Below are 17,668 nucleotides of genomic sequence, written 5' to 3'. Positions count from 1 at the left end.
GAGAGAGGGATAGAGAGTTAGAAACATCAATGAGAGAGAAACATCAATCAGCTGCCTCTTGCACACCCCCTACTGGGGATGTGCCCGCAACCAAGGTACATGCCCTTGACCGGAATCGAACCTGGGACCCTTGAGTCCGCAGGCCGACGCTCTATCCACTGAGCCAAACCGGTTTCGGCATAGGCTTTTATTATATAGGATATAAAAGCCTAAGCGACCGTTCAACTGTTCGACCAGTCGCTATGACATGCACTGACCACTAGAGGGGCAGATGCTCAATGCAGGAGCTTCCCCTTGGTGGTCAGTGCACTCCCACAGTGGGAGCGCTGCTCAGCTGACCAACAGGAGCCAGACACCGGGCTCATGGCCCACAGACACTCCCCTTGTGTGCCCCTCCCCCATCCGGACCTGTACCAGGATTGGGACCGGCATCAGGACCAACTGGGCGCGAGCCTGCGGCCGCTTCCCAGTCATAGGCGCGCTGGTATTGCCCTAGGACGGGCTTGCAGAGACCGCAGTGGAGCGGTAGTGAGCCACCAAGTGGTGGCAGCGGCAGGCGCAGCGGGGCCAGGATGAACAGGAGCAGCGCATTGCCTGACCTAGGCTTGGGCTCCTCCCCAGCTGCCTGCCATTTTGCGCACTACTACATCCTTCAGGGGATGTTGGACTGCCAGTTTTGGCCTGATCCCCGCAGGCCATGCCGAGGGACCCCACCAGTGCACGAATCTGTGCACTGGGCCCCACTATTCAATAATAATAAAGTATATTGTTCACTTTTTGTTTAATATTTCTGCTTTACAGCTAAAGAGACAACAAGCTCCTTGCTTGCAGGAACATGCCTTATCAAGTCACTTGTACTAGTATAATATAATGGGGCAATGGAAGGTTTGCCTTTGCCATTTTGATCCTACTGTATTTGAACCCGAGGGTGTTTTGATACAAAACATTTTTAATAAAAATATTTGATATCAAAAGCAAACATAAATGAATCTTAGAAGTCTACAGTCAGCTAAATTACCATTCAAGAATAAAAATAAAATAAAGGTGTTTTTTTCAGACAAGAATCACAAGAATTTACCAAACCTAGAGCCTATTCACTTTTATTCTTGCATGACAATTTAGCTGAAGGAAGGATGGGGGTATGATAAGTAAAGTTAATAAAAGAGATTTATTAGCAAATGCATAAATCTAACCAAACATTGAACTTTAAACTTATAACAAGGGCTAATTTTTACAGTAAAAACAGAAAGCTAAAATACTGGGCACAAGAAAAGGACATGTGTGAGCAATCTGGTTGTCCCTCAGCTGAAATCCGGGCCAAACGTAAGCATTATCTGTCAGACCTGGGAGTGAAAGAGGTCTCCAGATGATTCCAGCCCCAAGTCATTGGGCCACTCAACGCTGTTGCTTCACTGTGAGCCATTAGAATCTACTCTCTCTCATCTATATATATAAAAGCCTAAGCGACCTTTACAACCAAACGACCAAACGACCAGAACGACTGGTTGACCATTCACTATGATGCGTACTGACCACCAGGGGCCAGACGCTCAACGCAGGAGCTGCCTCCTCGTGGTCAGTGAGCTCCCACAGCCAACCTCCCATGGCCGGCCAACCTCCCCCATTCCCTCCCCCGGCTGGTCCCTCCCCCCTGGTCCCTTTCCCTGGCTGGCCAACCTCCTGTGGTCCCTACCCCCTTGTCCCTCCTCCCGGCCAGCAGGCCCCGATCGGCCCGGCCCCGATTGACCCGGCCCCAGTTGGGACTGGGCGAGATGGCTCCGATTGGCCCTGATCACTTGCCAGGACTAGGAACCCCACCCTTGCACAAATTTGTGCACTGGGCCTCTAGTATTTATATATTCATCAGGGTTAGCCAGAGAAATGCTATGGTTCTGTTTCTGTGACTTATCCTGACGAATACAGTTGGTGACAAATCCAGCCCCGCTAGCCCTCGGAGAGACTTGGTAGGGATGACACCAGAGAGGGAAATATCCTATCCTATTTTGCTCCCTCTGGCCTCCCTGTTGACAAAATGCAACCAAAAGCCAGAAAGGGGAAGGAGCCTGTTGATATACAAGGTGTCCCAAAGAAATGTATACACACTTTGAATGATTATAAAGTCAATGTTTAATAACTTACAGTTGATTTTCAAAATTTAAAAGAATCTACAGAAATGAATAATTTTTTTGTCCATGCCTGTTTTCAAACCGATGGCCGCTCTGGTCCAGGCACTGCCGATAACACAAAGCAATGGAATTACAAATATCAAGAATCATTTCATTCGGTATTTGTGCACCCTCAATTTGTCAATTGTTGCTGGTTTTCTACTGTAAACTTTATCTTTTATGTATCCCCATTTAAAAAAAAAAGTCTAGTAGCACTTCAGGATACATTTTCTTTGTTCAAAGCTTAGTTTGGCTTCACCCATTGTTTCAAATCAGTTAAACCTGAAAAGGCGTGAAAATTGAGTTAAAGTATGTCTATATTTTTGGGGACACCCTATGGTTCATACAGCCTAGCTTCCCAGTATACTGAGCAGGGTGGAGAAGAGAAAAGAGTGGGCCTGGATGGGCAAAGAAAGAGTTAAACTGTTAAAGAAAAGCTGTGTAATTATTATCGTACAATTCAGAATGGTGGTCACCTCTAGAAGGGTGAGTAGATAAGATCCAAAAGGGACACATAGGTGGTGGTGGTGGTGGTGGTCGGGGGGGTAGTTTCTTAATCGGAATGGTGGTTAAATGGGTATTTGTCTTACAATTATTCATTAAACTATACATGTAGGTTTTGTGCTTTTTGTATATTTCATAATTTAAAAGTTTAAAGAAAAATCAATGCCGAACAATAAGAACTTGTTTATTCGAATTCTAAAAGTCATAATAAATTTTCAGGCGAGGACGGCTGCAGCACTTAAAACAAGTCTGTTTAAAACAAGAAAATTTGTTACAGAGAAGCATACAAGTCCTGACAAGTGAAAGAATTAAATAACTCGTAACTAAAAGATTTTTTCTTTAAAAAAAAAAAAAAAGTTTGCTTCAAGCCAGATGGGGAAGAAAGAATAGTAGCCTGAGTGTTGGACATGTTTAAATGCTGATAGCAAAAACGGTAGAGAGGCCAATGCTGAAGCCGCAGGAGAAGGAAAGGGGGATAGATGGAGTGCAGTCCCTCCAATGTCAAACGGGATACACAGAGCGCTGCCAGGGGAATTAGTCAGAGGGAAGATGAGGAACATTTATTGCACTGTGGCCGAAGGAAAGAAAAGCATGCGTGTGGCTGCACATACATTTGTTGGCTTGGCAGTGGGAAACAGGGGAGTTCCCTATTCGATGCTTCCTTTTTCTGTGACAGAAAACATGAGGGAGGAGATGTCAAAGTCAGAGGTGGGGAACAGTGAGGAGGCTTATACCACACTGACATCATGGAGGACCATGGACATATTGGGGTAGAGAGAAAAGCAGTGAACAGTTTAGGGGGGACCATAAAGGGGTTAACGGTGAAGTTGCTAACTGAGAGCAACGGAAGAGAAAGGGGACAGTATAGTCTCTCTTGGATCTCAGAACAGAAGTTCTTCAGGAGGATGGAGTGATGGTCTGGTTCTCATCCTTCACTCCAATTGGAAGTAGAAGATGAAGTAGAAAGTAGGAAGCAAAGCATGGGGCAACCTAGAGGGCCAGGATAAGGTATAGCTGGGCCTGTAGTGAGAATGTTAGGAAATGGGACATGTTAGGTTAAACCAGCTGTAAGGTTTTAAAGAATTTGGCCTGATATTGCGTAGTGGGTGGTATTGTAGCCTAGATGCCAAGGTTGGCTCTGGAGGACTCCACGTCTTAGATCACTCCCTGACAGGAGAATCTAGTGGTAAAGAACACATGCTCATTATACACAACCGTTTGCATACCTGGTCATCACGTTATCAGATTCCTCTGAAGCTCCGGGTTAAGACCATATTTAGAAGGTGGCTTTGTGTTGAATGTGCCTATTGGGTGATCTTCATGGCTAATTCCTCATGCAGGTAGGTATTCGTCTCTCCTAAAAGGCTGGACCTGCCAATCGGAAGAGAAAACTTTAGAAAGCTGATCAAAGCATACATTGGCTTAATGTAGTTTCCTTTGGAAAATAATGTCTCTATGACAATTCAGTGTTCCCATAACTCTAACTAAAGTGTTTATTATGCAAAAACACCCTTGGGATCAAAATGACCTGTACCGTAGGTGCTCAATAAATGTTTGTTGAACTGAAAAGATAATAATGGGCTTCCCATGTAGGCTTTCCTGCAGAGAAAAGAAAATGTAGGCCACATATCATATGTTTCTAGGCCCTTTGATAGTTTCCTTTCTCAATATCAATGAGCAAATTAGCATTCTAGTTTACACACTGGCCTCTTGTGCATTGGGTTAGCACAAGCTTTGTCCCTTGAGTAAGATCAGCTCTGGGCACCCAGACAAAATAAAGTTTCTGGACTTGCAAAACCCAGGAATGAGCCCTGGAAAATGTGACTTGGGTGAGGCAATGTTACCCTGAGGCCAGCCTCAGCAGCCCAGCTGGCCGCTCCCTATGACATTTCTAGCTTGGTTGTTTAGAACAGTGACTCTATTTGAATCAATCTGACCTCCTGCAATAAAAATCTTTGAGACCATGATGAAGTTGTTACCACAACATTGTTGTAATCCTAGTTAATGCAAGAGGGCTGAGCAATTTCTTAGACATCTCAGTGAATTAATAAAACACACTGTCTGAAAATGCCTCCCAATTCTCGAGTCCAGCATGGGAGTTGCTAACAGTGTACACTGTGTGACTGACTGTTCATGGGGAGCAACCTAGAAACAGACTGTTCCATTTTAAGGCGACAGCTAGTGCGTTCTAGCCTGCTTGTAGGAAAACACAGCAAAGCGCTGCACACTCTGCCGTTTGGGCTGTTTTGTTTTGTTTGTATTCTATTGCACTTCAGTGCTTCTTGTGTTATGCCAGCATTGCACATTTCTGAGTGTCTCATTCTTTTTGTTTATAGAAATCATCGACTCTTCCCCCCATTCTGAAGAGGTAGACATAATGACCAGTAAAAACAGGATTTTTTCCCCAAACTCGACAAACATTCCAATAACAATTATTATTCTTTTGTTTCCGTTCACCTACAAAAAGGTAGATTATAACTAGCCAGATCTACAAAGTGTCATTTCTTGCCAGATTTCACGAGAAGAGTTTTCTCCTCCATCAGAATTTTGTAAATTCTCTTTAAGATTTGCTGATTTCCATAGTAGTAAACCAAGGTATGTGAAAGAACAGTCACAGGATAAAAAGGCCCATCAGTTAATTTTACCTGTTGTCAAGCAATTTAATTCTAATTTTTATACTAATTCAACAAGGATATACTGTGGCGTAAAGGTAAAACTTGGAGAGACTTAAACAAAAAGTCCAGAGTGTTCAGTGGGCAGCTTATGCCACCCCCAGGGCAGGGGGCGGGGCGGGGGGGTTAGGAATGCAATATTGGGGGTTTTGCTCAAGTGCCTTTCTTTTGCGGGCTATTTCAGAGGAGAGTTTGAGAAGCTCTGCTTGCTGGTAAGATTAATCCAGAAGCGTCTTTGCTTTGTTTCCCCTTCTTATCACTTCACTGAGAAAGCTATGAATGCCTTTTAGTGTGGACTGAATTGCCCTTGTCCTAACACTGGAAGGAGCCTGTACCACTAGGACATTTTGAGAAGCGCATGGAACAAGCCCCTTGGTTAGCAGAAACTATCAGCCATGTAGGAGAGGGGCAATCGTTGGCTGAGAAAGTTGGATCTCACTATAGTACGGAAAGAAGCTGAGAGTATAGCTGAAGCGATGATAATACTTACAGAAGCCCAGGTGTTTTAATTTAAAAGTGAGGGAACAGAATAAAAAATGATACTCAAGTCCCAGATTAAGATGTTAAAAACAGAATGGATTCTAAAGAGGAGCATGGAGATCAGTGTCAGTAGGAATGTGACCAAGGAGACCTCTGGGGAAAGTGAGAAGCAGGGAACGAGAGAAAAAAATGTCTTTTGGATAAGCCAACATATTTAAATGCTTCAGTGAGGTGATTTTTTAGAATGCCAAAAGTACTGTTCACCAAGAAACTAACCTGCAAACCTAATGTTTAATGGTATCAGCTGGGCTTTCCTCAGGCGGGGGGGGGGGGGGGGGGGGGGGGAGGGGGGGGGAAGACCTATAAGAAAATTTCAGTTGCTATTCACTGTAAAATAGAGTTTTAAAGTGCAGTCAGGATTATAGACTCAGAAGTATAAAGTAAAAAGCAAGTCGAGAAAAATAAGGATCAGAAGTACTGTGTGAGGGCAGAAGTCAGGTTAAGTGGCTTATGACAGCTATTGAATGAAAAAGTAGAACATTGCAAAGCATGCTTATGAAATGCCCCAGTGGGGATGATATCCAATGGTTGGCCATAGCAGAGACACATGAACAGGACAAGTTAAAGAGTGCAAAGGATGATGGGGAAGACTTCAGAAGGATTTACCACTGTAAATGGCACAACTTTTAGTTCAGTTAAAACTAGAGCCAGGTTATAGTAATGTTTTTAAAAATCTATTTAAAAAATATTTATTGATTTCAGAGAGGAAGGGGGAGGAGGAGGGGAGGGAGGGAGGAAGGAAGGAGGAAGAGAAAGAGAGAAAAAGAGAGAGAGAGAGAGAGAGAGAGAGAGAGAAACATCAATGATGAGAGAGAATCACTGATTGGCTGCCTCCTGCACATCCCACACTGGGGATCAAGCCCACAACCTGGGCATGTGCCCTAACTGGGAATTGAACCAAGACCTCCTGATTCATTGGTCAATGCTCAACCACTCAGCCATGCCAGCTGGGCTATTTTTTTTTAAATGTATCTGAATTCTTCAAAAAGAAGGTTTATAGGCAAAGAATTCAAATCTCATATCCTGTATTTCTGTTTGGCTACAAATGGACAACTTCACAAAATATTATGTATAAATAAATGATATAATCAATAGTACTTGATTAGATACTTGTATACATATTTTTCAAGGGCTAAATAACACAACAGACATATTAAAGGCCATACAACCAGACTTCTTTGAAGTTCAACCCTTTGAGAAATGCTGGTAGAAATAGGCAGTCCTATTTCAAAGGAACATACCGTATTTTCCGGCGTATAAGACGACTTTTTAACCCAGGAAAATCTTCTATACGCCCAGTCGTCTTATACGCCGGAAAATACGGTATATGTATTGGTATTTTAAAGTAACATTTTAACTGAAAACAAAACAAAAAAAACAAAACAAAACAGCAGAACAGTTGTTTTAAAAACACGATTGGGCACAATGATAGAGGTGGATTGGTAACATAAATCCAATCAAACAAACAAAATGAACATTTTAGACCTTTTCTGAAAGAGCGTAGGATAGAAGTATTTTGCATATAAATAACATTCTGGATTCCCACTTTAGCTTCTCCAAACAGAATTGAGGCTATTGCAGCCTTGTGCCTTAGAAGAAATCAACAATTTAGAAAAAAACACACAACGTTGGTTATTTATCTGAGAAAAATTACCCAGGTAATAAAATGAGTAAAGTCAACTTTTCTTATGACTAACTGTATGGTTACCAACCCTGGGACATGACTTGGCTTAAGTTACTCTATATAAAGTATGTGCAAGCTCTTGTAAAAAAATAATGCTAATCTTGATTTTTATGATTTTTGTGTAAATTTGCAAACTTTATCGCTCATAAGATTAGTTAATACAATACAAATACATTTTTCACTTGGCTGATTTCTAGGCAAGTAGACCTGCAGTCTATCTGTGTTGCCTTCTCCTACTTCCTTTCTCACAGCCTCCCTGGCCCCCAGCAGCCAGTCCAGATTCTCTGTTCTGCTTCCTGGTGGCTCAGGACTCTGCCAGTGTCCTTCCTTCTCGGCTTGCTCTCTAGAGCACAGCCCTAGGCACCAGACCAGTAGGTCTGGAAATTATTTATATATTATTTTTCAATTACAGTTGACATTCAATATATTAGTTTCAGGTGTTCAGCACAGTAGTTAGACATTTATATAACTTACGAAGTGATCTGCAAACTTTTTTGACTCAGCGCCCTATCAGAAATAATTTTGAGTATACCCCCAATATCTTTATAAATTACATGCATATGACTGCCAATATATTATGATTACAACAAAATATACTGAAATAGAAAATTTTCAATAGTTGAGATAAAGATTAGATAAATCATCGTTTTGTAACATTTAAAAATGTATTAATAATACAAAATACATTTTTCTCTGAAATGTTATTGTTAATAAAGCTTTTAAGGAGAACAATGGAATATGCCTCATTATTTTTAAAATCTTGGTTTAACATTTTTGTGATACAGCACTGCCGATTTCTGCTTTTATATTAGGTTTATTTAAAGGATCTCTGAGGAGAGCTCACAAAGATATGTGGATTTATTTATTTATTTATAACATACTAGAGGCCCGGTGCACGGATTCATGTACCAGTGGGGTCCCTCGGCCTGGCCTGTGGGGACCGGGCCAAATGGATCGGGCCAAAACCGGCTCTCTGATATCTCCCGAGGGGTCCCAGATTGCGAGAGAGCAGTTCTTGGGTGACACACCCTGGAACCGGGCTCCCTCCTGTCTGGCTCTCGGTGCGTCACCCAAGAACCACAGCTGCCAACTCACCACAGCTCGGCAGCTCCTGCGTTGAGTGTCTGCCTCATGTTGGTCAGTGTGCATCATAGCTAACGGTCGGACGGTCAAACGGTTGCTTAGGCTTTTATATATATAGACTAGAAGCCCGATGCACGAAGATTTGTGCTAGAATGGGCTTTCCTTTCCCTGGCTGCTGGCACCGCCTTTCTACTCCGGCCCAGCCCCTTTCCGCTCAGGCCCCGGAGCCGCCTCTTTCTGCTCTGGGAGCCACCCCTTTCTGCTCCAGTCCCGCCTTCCCATGCTGCCCAGAGGCCCTGAGAGACTGGGGCTGGGGCAGAACGCCTGCGTCACCATGACGCAAGCGTCCCGCCAGCCCCCATCACTCGGAGCCTGGGTATGCAAATTAACCGCCATCTTTGTTGAGTTAATTTGCATATCACTCCTGATTGGCTGGTGGCCTAGCGGAGGTACAGTCAATTTACATGTTTGTCTATTATTAGGTAAGATTTTTTATTGATTTCAGAGAGGAAGGGAGAGGGAGAGAGAGAAACATCAATGATGAGAGAGAATCATTGGTCAGCTGCCACCTGCACACCACACTGGGGATTGAGCCGGCAACCTGGGCACATGCCCTGACCTCCTGCTTCATAGGTCGATGCTCAATCACTGAGCCACGCCGACTGAGCAAGATACGTGGATTTAAATGGTATAACTGCTTCCTTAGCTGTTTTACTAATCATGACACTTATTTTTCAGTCCCATCAGTCATTATGCAGAGATTTTGGCTGAAATCTGATGAATACATTTCCATCTTGCCTACTATTACTCATTTGTTGCAGCAAACTAATTAGGTGTCATACATTTTTATATTGTTCACAAAGAACTTCAAAATCGATAGCAATTTTATTTGAAAAATATTTAGGTTGGTTTTTAAAATCCTATAAGATATAAGAGTTTTTATAGGCTATATTCATTATTTTCAATCACAAAAGAGGCTACATGCATTATTTTCAATAAAAGTTACATAATGAAGGAAACAACAATCATCAACATAGCATAGTGGGTATGGGCACAGATCTTGGATCCAATTGTCTAAACTGGAATCCCAGCTCTTCTACTCACTACTTGTGTAGCTGTGGGAAAGTTACTTAGCATCCTATGCCTCAATTTTCTCTCCTCTAAATTAGGATTCTAATAGAGCCTAATTCAATAGGGTCATTATGAGAATAAAATAAGCCAATATTTGTAAAGCACTTACTATAATATCTGGCATATAGTAAGTATATTTAAGTATATAAAGGATTATGGGAAGATTTCTTGTGCCCTATTGGAAGTGTCATAATTAAAATCACTTTTGGCCCCGGGTCCGGGCGAGGCCGTGGGCCCCTGGATCCGGGTGAGCCTGGCCCCGGGTCCGGGCGAGGCCGTGGGCCCCTGGATCCGGGTGAGCCTGGGTCCCGGGTCCGGGCGAGGCCGTGGGCCCCTGGATCCGGGTGAGCCTGGCCCCGGGTCCGGGCGAGGCCGTGGGCCCCTGGATCCGGGTGAGCCTGGGTCCCGGGTCCGGGCGAGGCCGTGGGCCCCTGGATCCGGGTGAGCCTGGGTCCCGGGTCCGGGCGAGGCCGTGGGCCCCTGGATCCGGGTGAGCCTGGCCCCCGGGTCCGGGCGAGGCCGTGGGCCCCTGGATCCGGGTGAGCCTGGCCCCCGGGTCCGGGCGAGGCTGTGGGCCCCTGGATCCGGGTGAGCCTGGCCCCGGGTCCGGGTGAGGCCGTGGGCCCCTGCATCCGGGTGAAGCCGTGCCCCTGGGTCTGGCCGAGACCAAACCAGAGGGAGTCGGACCTGCATTACCACCATTTGTCCACCATCCAGAGCTGAGGGGTCAGTGCCGACATGTACTCATAAGGAACTGCTGGACATTGATATTGGGTCTCAAAAGAACTGTTGGTCCAGAAAGAAATTCACTACAGACTGATTCATTTGCCTGTCAGCATAACTATTATTGCTCGTCGCACATTCAATTCTTATAAGTATATCTCTAGTGACACATGATTTCGCTCATCTAGGGGAAATGATGAACAACATGGACTGATGAACAAGAACAGAACCAGAAACAAGGAGGCATCGATCGGACTATCGGGCCTCAGAGGGAGGATAGGGGAGGGTGGGGGGAGAAGGGAGAGATCAACCAAAGGTCTTGTGTGCATGCATAAGAGCCTAACCAATGGTTAAGTTCGACAGGGAGGGGGTTGGGGCATCCATGGGGAGGGGTGTGGGATGGGAATGGGGGGGATGAGGACAAATATGTGACACCTTAATCAATAAAGAAATTTAAAAAATAAATAAATAAAATCACTTTTGAAATCAGTTCGGTATTATTTACCAAAGTAGGACATACACCTACCCTGTGACAGCATACCCACCAAGAAACTATGTTTTAAAACAAGAGTAGTCCTAGCAGCTGTGTTTGTAATAGGCAAAACCCAGAAATAACTCACATGTCCATCTACAAGGAAATGGATAAATGAATAGTCACATCGAAGGCTATTCAGCAACAAAAAGAAATGAAAGGAACAAATCACAACTACAGCAACATGGAAAAATCCTACAAATGATGATAAACATAAGAACGCAGACACAAAGAGTATATCCATTGTGATGCCTCCTTTATAAAGTTCAATGAGAAGGATAACCAAAACATTAGTTTAGGAATGCACATTTAGGTACTAAGACTATAAGAAAAAAATAAAGAATCAGCACAAAAGTCAGGCTTGTGATTATCTCTGAGAAAAGGAAGAGAACTGAGGAAGGGCAACCAGATAAGGGGTGTGTGTGTGTGTGTGTGTGTGTGTGTGTGTGTGTGTGTGTGTGTGTGTTGTAGACCTTGCATGAGTGCTGATAACGCTCTATTCTCCTGACCTGGAGGATGTTTAGAAATGTTTATTTTATAATTATTTATTAACTTATGTGCATAGATATTATGCACCTTTCTTTATGTGTGTGTGTGATATTTCACAATGAGGAAATGTTTTAAAAAAAATACCCCAACTATACAAATTTTGCTTTCACAAAACGAACCACATTAATAATATCCTATATTATATGTGTTCTGGCTCCAGATACTTTGCTAAAATAACTGTCCATGAGATATATCGTGAATGAACTTAATGTAGTTGCTCTCACTATAACATTAGTTTGGACTCCTTCCATTACGTAAAAATATTTTTTTAGTCTAAACAACTAATCCATCAGTGGTTACACTTATACATGTCTTGCATACAACAGTTTTTTATTTTTTTAAGTCAATTGTGTGTTTTTTTGGGGGGGTCAATTGTTTTTTAAAATATCATTGAAAGATGTACTAGAGAAGGAATATCCTCTCAAATATCCCTTTCCTTTAATGGCTAACCAAAAAATGTTATTTTAAAATGTATTTTGTTATTAAAACACAATCTAATAAGTACCACTCTGAAACAGAATCTATTGAAACCATAACATGAGATATATATATTAAAACCGCCTGCACCTGCGGTTTAACCTTATCATAAATTTCCCACTCTGTGTAACTTGTTCCAATACCTGTGTCTTTGGGTCTTGAGCATTATTTTATATCCATATTCTCAAGGTATTCGCTGCCAAAGGAATGCAGTTGTTGTTTTTTTCATTTGTGTCCCATGTATAGTTCAGCCATTTGTATCTTCGCAAGAAGAAAACTATTTTCCCAATTGTGTGCTGCTTTTTGACTTTCCTTTTTTAAAGAAAGTTCAGAAGAGGCTTTATAGCATTTATAATTAGTGAGTTTTCTTCAAAGTATCAGCTTTAATAGTAATTTACTTTAATATCCTGTAAATATTGTTGAGTTTTATGTTCATGTCTGATGCCTAGTTTTTAAATGGTTACCTAATTGTGATCAGTTCAGCATATCATTATCTATTAACTATACTACACACTTAGAGTGAAGTTGATGTTAGCAAAAAGTAAGATGCAAATTCATACCTGAACCAATGTTCTTTATAATTTAAATTATTATGGCCAACTTATTGTCAGATCTGATTAGTCATTAGTTTTTCACCTCCCAATATGGCTCCCTAAGGGTGTCAGAAATGTCAGCTTAGCCAATTGTGTTTGCCTGTTATTGCACTATTAGTACTATCTCCATTGGCTCACGCTGTAACAGTTAGTTTACTTAAATATCCATAAATCCGCTTAGATACAAAAGCTGCAACATGTGGCGATACGTTGACAATCAACAAAGGAGAGAGCCCTCTGTCCCCCACCTTGTGCTGTGCTCCCACCCACTCCCAAGAACACCGCGTGCTTGCCCACTTACAGATCAAGTGGCGGTGCCAGCGCCAAGCCTCATATTAAATATTAGTAAAGTTTAGTTTCTTTCTCTCTTTTTGGTTTAAAACACACACACACACACACACACACACACACACACACACACACACGCTTGTAAATAGAAGTTCAAATACTCAATTCTGGAATTTCAGGGATCATCTTCTGCACCCCATTTTGGAGACCCTTGCTTTAGATAAGTAGTCTTCAAATTTTTAACGTTAGAAAGCACTATTTTTAACGAAAATGAACATGAAACTCTAATATTAAAAAAAAAAAGAAAAGATGGCAATAAGATTTTGATGTGGGAGCAGTAGGGGCTCAGACCCCTCTAGGCATTTCTCTCCCCTCCCTCTTCAGTTGGACTTGAAGATTCCTCTGTGGAAACCTAGTTTCCTTGAAACACAGTAGGAAAAATCTTATGCCAGGCTTCCTTCTTCAGACCTGCCCTTACTAACACTTGCTTCCTCTTTAAGCATTAAGGAACCAGCACGTTTTTTAAAGGCTGGGATATTAATATTCATGATCTGGGGACCAATGATAGTTCACTGAGTTACCTCCCCTGTTCCTTACAGTCATTTGTGGCTACCTTTAATCTGAGGATACGGACATCTTTCAAAATGAATATAAAATGGTGGCATTTCACCCAACAAAATAGGAAAACATGTTGTTTGGGCTGGAGGCACTTCCTTGTGTGTTCCCCAGTGAACCTGAGCTTGGAGAACGTATAATAATCCAATTTGTTACACCCTGGTTAAAAAAAATTTAATGCTACTAATGAGGAAAACTACAGATATATAAACCAAATAAAAATCTATAATATCTATAATAATAAAAGCATAATATTCAAACAGACCAAATGGCCCAACAGCGGAACTACCGTCCGGACGACCACGCTATGACACCCACTGGTGCCAGGCCAGCCAAGGCGGGTGCAATGCGACTGGTCGGGGGCCCAGCTAGTGCCCCATGATCAACGTGCAGAGGGAGGCCCAGGTCACTGGCTGGTGGGGTGATCGATCAATTGGGGGGCTCCACAATCGCCCCAGAGAGGGAGACCCAGGCCACTGACCTGCGGGCTGCAGCAGGTAGCCTGGGCCTCCCTCTGCTGGGGCGATCTATTGTGGAGCCCCGGCTGGGCCTACATTTTTGGGGTGATCGATCACAGGGCTCCTGGACTGTGACAGGGCGCAGGCCAGGCTGAGGGACATGCCCCCCACCCCTCAGTGCATGAATTTCGTGCACCGGGCCTCTAGTTGTAAATAAAAGGGAAATAACTATGAAAATATTTTAAGATAATTAAGAAAAAAATCATTAAGATACCAGGAAATGGATCATCTGTGACAATATATTAACCAAGATAATTAGCACTAACTGCTGTAATTATTGACCCCAAAATGTCTGGCTTAACTCAATAAATATATGTTTTCTCATTCATATTATAGTACAATGCATGCTGTGAAGAGGCTTTACTGTGACGGGTCATTTAGGGACTCGGGCTTCTTCCACACTGCGGACCAACAAATTCAAACACATGGTGTCAAGGTTGACCTAGTTTTATCCAGTTGGTAGATGGAAAGATAAAAGAGTGGAGAAGGCACACCTTCTCTTAACTGCTCAGCAAGGATTATGTTCCACTGGTGAGAACTAATCATATGATCCTACCTACATGCAAAAACTTTGGTAAATATGGTTTAGCTATGGGTCCTGGAAGAGAAAATGGGTTTTGGTTAGCATCTAGCCAGGCTTTGTCATACATTCAGAGGTTGGTCTAGGGATTCCCAATCTATAACTTGAACATCACCAGGTCTGCCTTTGGAAATCTCTTGGGTAGTCTCTACCACTCTCTTTTCAACCTGCTGTAATAAAGGAATCTGCTTGACAGCACTAATTTCAGCTCTTGTTTCCAGAACAAGTCCCGATCTTCCGGGTTTTCACACCTTTGCATGTGATTTGCATATGATGTCCAGTGCTTCTTCCCTCCCAGCCTCCTCTTCCTCCAAATCTCCTCTTCATCTTTTAAGACCTAAGACAATGTTTACATTCTCTATGAACTTGCTCTAATGATACAGAAGACACAGATCTCTACTTAATGTTCACTGGACTTTACTCTTGTAGTTCCACTTTTATTACTAGATTCATTAGCCTGTATGAGAATTATTTAAGGAACCAGTATGTTTTCAAAAGGATTGGGTGCATTAATATTCACAATATAGTGACCATGAGTAGTAGACTTAGCTTCTAAAGGGTAAAGACTGAGTCTTATGTATCTTAGTAGCTCCCATGCCTACTCAGCACAGGGTTGGCTCACATAATAACTGAGGGGAAATGCATCCTGTCTTCCCTCCTCCCACTTCCCAGTATCTCTCTCCTTCTTTTTGGTATTGTGGTAAAAACGCAACAAAATTTAGCAACCTCACCATTTTTAACTGTACATTACAGTAGTGTTAACCATATGCCCCTTGTTTACGACAGATCTCTAGAACTTTTTCATCTTGCAACTGAAACTATACTCATTAAACAACTCCTCCCTTCCTCCCCCCTCCAGTTCTTAGTGACCACTGTTTCGAAGAGTGTGACTACCTTAAGCTATCTCATATAAGTCGGAAAATTCACTATTTGGTTCTTTTGTGATTGGCTAATTTCACTTACTAAAATGCCCTAAAGATTCATTCATGTTGTAAATGTCCTTGTTTTTGAGGCTAATATGTCACTGTACGTACATACCACATTTTTATTTATCCATGCATCCATTATGTGTCTTTGATTTTGACCTGTGGTCACGGGAGAGGGCTAAGAGAAAATAGATTTTCTATTGACCCAAGAGAAAAGGTTTTCTTGTACTTAAATATTATAGGACGGCTTAGGTTCTGCAGACTAAAAGGTAAATGATACTAAGTGCAAAGGGAAATTAGATTTTTTTTTAAAAAATCAGTGACTACAGAAAGAATGCCTCCTACCATGCCCTGTCTGAGCATAAGGTACTGACACCCTTTTCATGGGAGCAACAAGGGCCCATAATAAAAAGCTGTTCGCGTTCCAAAGGCCTCTTACCCTAGTCTTCTCACCGCCCTACTCAGTACCTCCTGCTTCATACCCTCAAAATAGCTCTGCTGAGAACAAGCAGCTGCAAAATGTTAAAGTAGGGCGAAATAAAGGGATAAACAAGAACTCTTTCAACACAGAGCACTTGTTAAGAATTTTCATGTTTATGGAGAAGCTGAGCCCAGAGTAACCTCTGGCCCTTCTTGGTATTAGTGGATTCCAGTGTTCATTTGCACCGAGGTAGTGTGAGGCCCTGAAGAGACATCCATAACCTTCGCTACAGTGCGTTATCATGAAGGAATCTAAAGGAACCTTGCATTAGCATGAACATTATTTTTGCAGTTGGTCCAGGGACTATTATGAAATACGTAGCCATAATGTGTGCTGGGGGGAAAAAAAAAATTTCCAAGAAAACGAACATTTAGTTTGTAAACGCGTCGAACACCTCATGCACAACTTGTTTAAAACCACGGCCCTACGAACCCCAGCACTTAAAATCCTGCAGGGGTTTTTTTGGGTAAAATATGCCAAACGTAGCTTGAAATTGTAAATAATCCCCCCAGAGCGATGTTAGCAAATTGGTGTGTGAACAAAGAGCCCTTTCTGCACCAGCATGAATGCTGCCTTCCCCCACCGCACCCCGCACGCGCGATGTTAGAAAAGAGCTCAAGTACATGTTGACAAACCACAAAGCGGCAGACGCGGTGAAACACTGTCTGCCAAGGCCAAGGCCAAGGCCAAGGGGGAGACCCCGGGCCGCTGGAGAGGCGGACGGGCTGGCACCCCCGGCTTCACTAACCTCCTTTCTCCAGGCTTTAGGGAGCGGGGCCTCAGCGCCCCACCCCCCTTTCCCTGGCTCTGGTTACAGCCTTCCGAGTTGAACCAACTTGCTGCGGGCGGATTGGCGATCGGGAGCTGCGGCTGGGGCGGTGCATTTATTCATTCCCATTCCGCCGCCTCCCGGGCTCCGGGGCCTCCCCGGCGGCAGCGCGTCCCCCGCGTCCGCCCGACCCCCGAGGCCGGCACGTGCTGCGCCCTCCCCGCCCGCCCGCCCGCCCCGCCGAGGGGGCGGAGGCCCAGCTTCCCTCCGAACCCCGTTCGGCCAGGAGGAGGAGCAGCAGAAGAAACAGCAGAAGCCGCAGACAGCGACAGCTGCCCGGCCGACGGAGCGTGGCGGAGCGGGGCTGCAGCGCCAGGGCGCCCGGGGCTCCCGGGGCGGCGGCGGCGGCGGCCGGAGGTGGGGAGCGGCGCGGCCGCCCTGGATGTTCCCGGGCACTTCCTGACTGGCCGGCCCCGCGCTCTCGGCCGGCCCCGCACGCCCCCCGCCCGGGTGCTCGCTGCCCGCCCGGCGGGGCCCGCTCAGCGTCGGCCGCGCGCGCCGCGGTGGAGCACGCGAGGGGGTCGCGGCCGGGGATGAGCTGATCGCGGGCACACCCGTCGCGGACAGGACCGGGAGGCCGTGGGGAGCCGCCTTTCTCCGCGTCGCCGCCCAGCCCTCGGACCGGAGACCATGTACGTACGCGGCGGGGTCCTGCCATTGTCTCTCCTCCGCGCGCGCGCTGCGCCCCGGGGCAGCGGCTGGTGCCCGGCCTCCGCGCGCCGGCCCCGCACTTCCTGTGCGGACCCGGGGCTCCGGGCGCTGACCGCGCGCTCCTCTC

General features: G+C 44.4%; 1 protein-coding gene across 3 annotated transcripts in view; it reads left to right on the top strand.

The window, feature by feature from the left end:
- Positions 1-17,126: 17,126 nt before the first annotated feature.
- Positions 17,127-17,668, top strand: part of RHOBTB3 (Rho related BTB domain containing 3) — a 50,922-nt gene continuing 50,380 nt past the window's right edge. Inside the window, exon 1 of one of the 3 annotated variants that reach the window (XM_079797529.1) lies at positions 17,127-17,522. In XM_079797529.1, the coding sequence (XP_079653655.1) occupies positions 17,521-17,522 (2 nt within the window). In that variant the 5' untranslated portion in view covers positions 17,127-17,520. The remainder of the gene's footprint in view (positions 17,523-17,668) is intronic. The other 2 variants (XM_079797530.1, XM_079797528.1) reach the window with 2 other exon arrangements.

This window comes from Cnephaeus nilssonii (assembly GCF_951640355.1).
Source record: "Cnephaeus nilssonii genome assembly, chromosome: 2".
Taxonomy (NCBI): domain Eukaryota; kingdom Metazoa; phylum Chordata; class Mammalia; order Chiroptera; family Vespertilionidae; genus Cnephaeus; species Cnephaeus nilssonii.
This window is presented reverse-complemented; position numbering and strand designations above follow the sequence as displayed.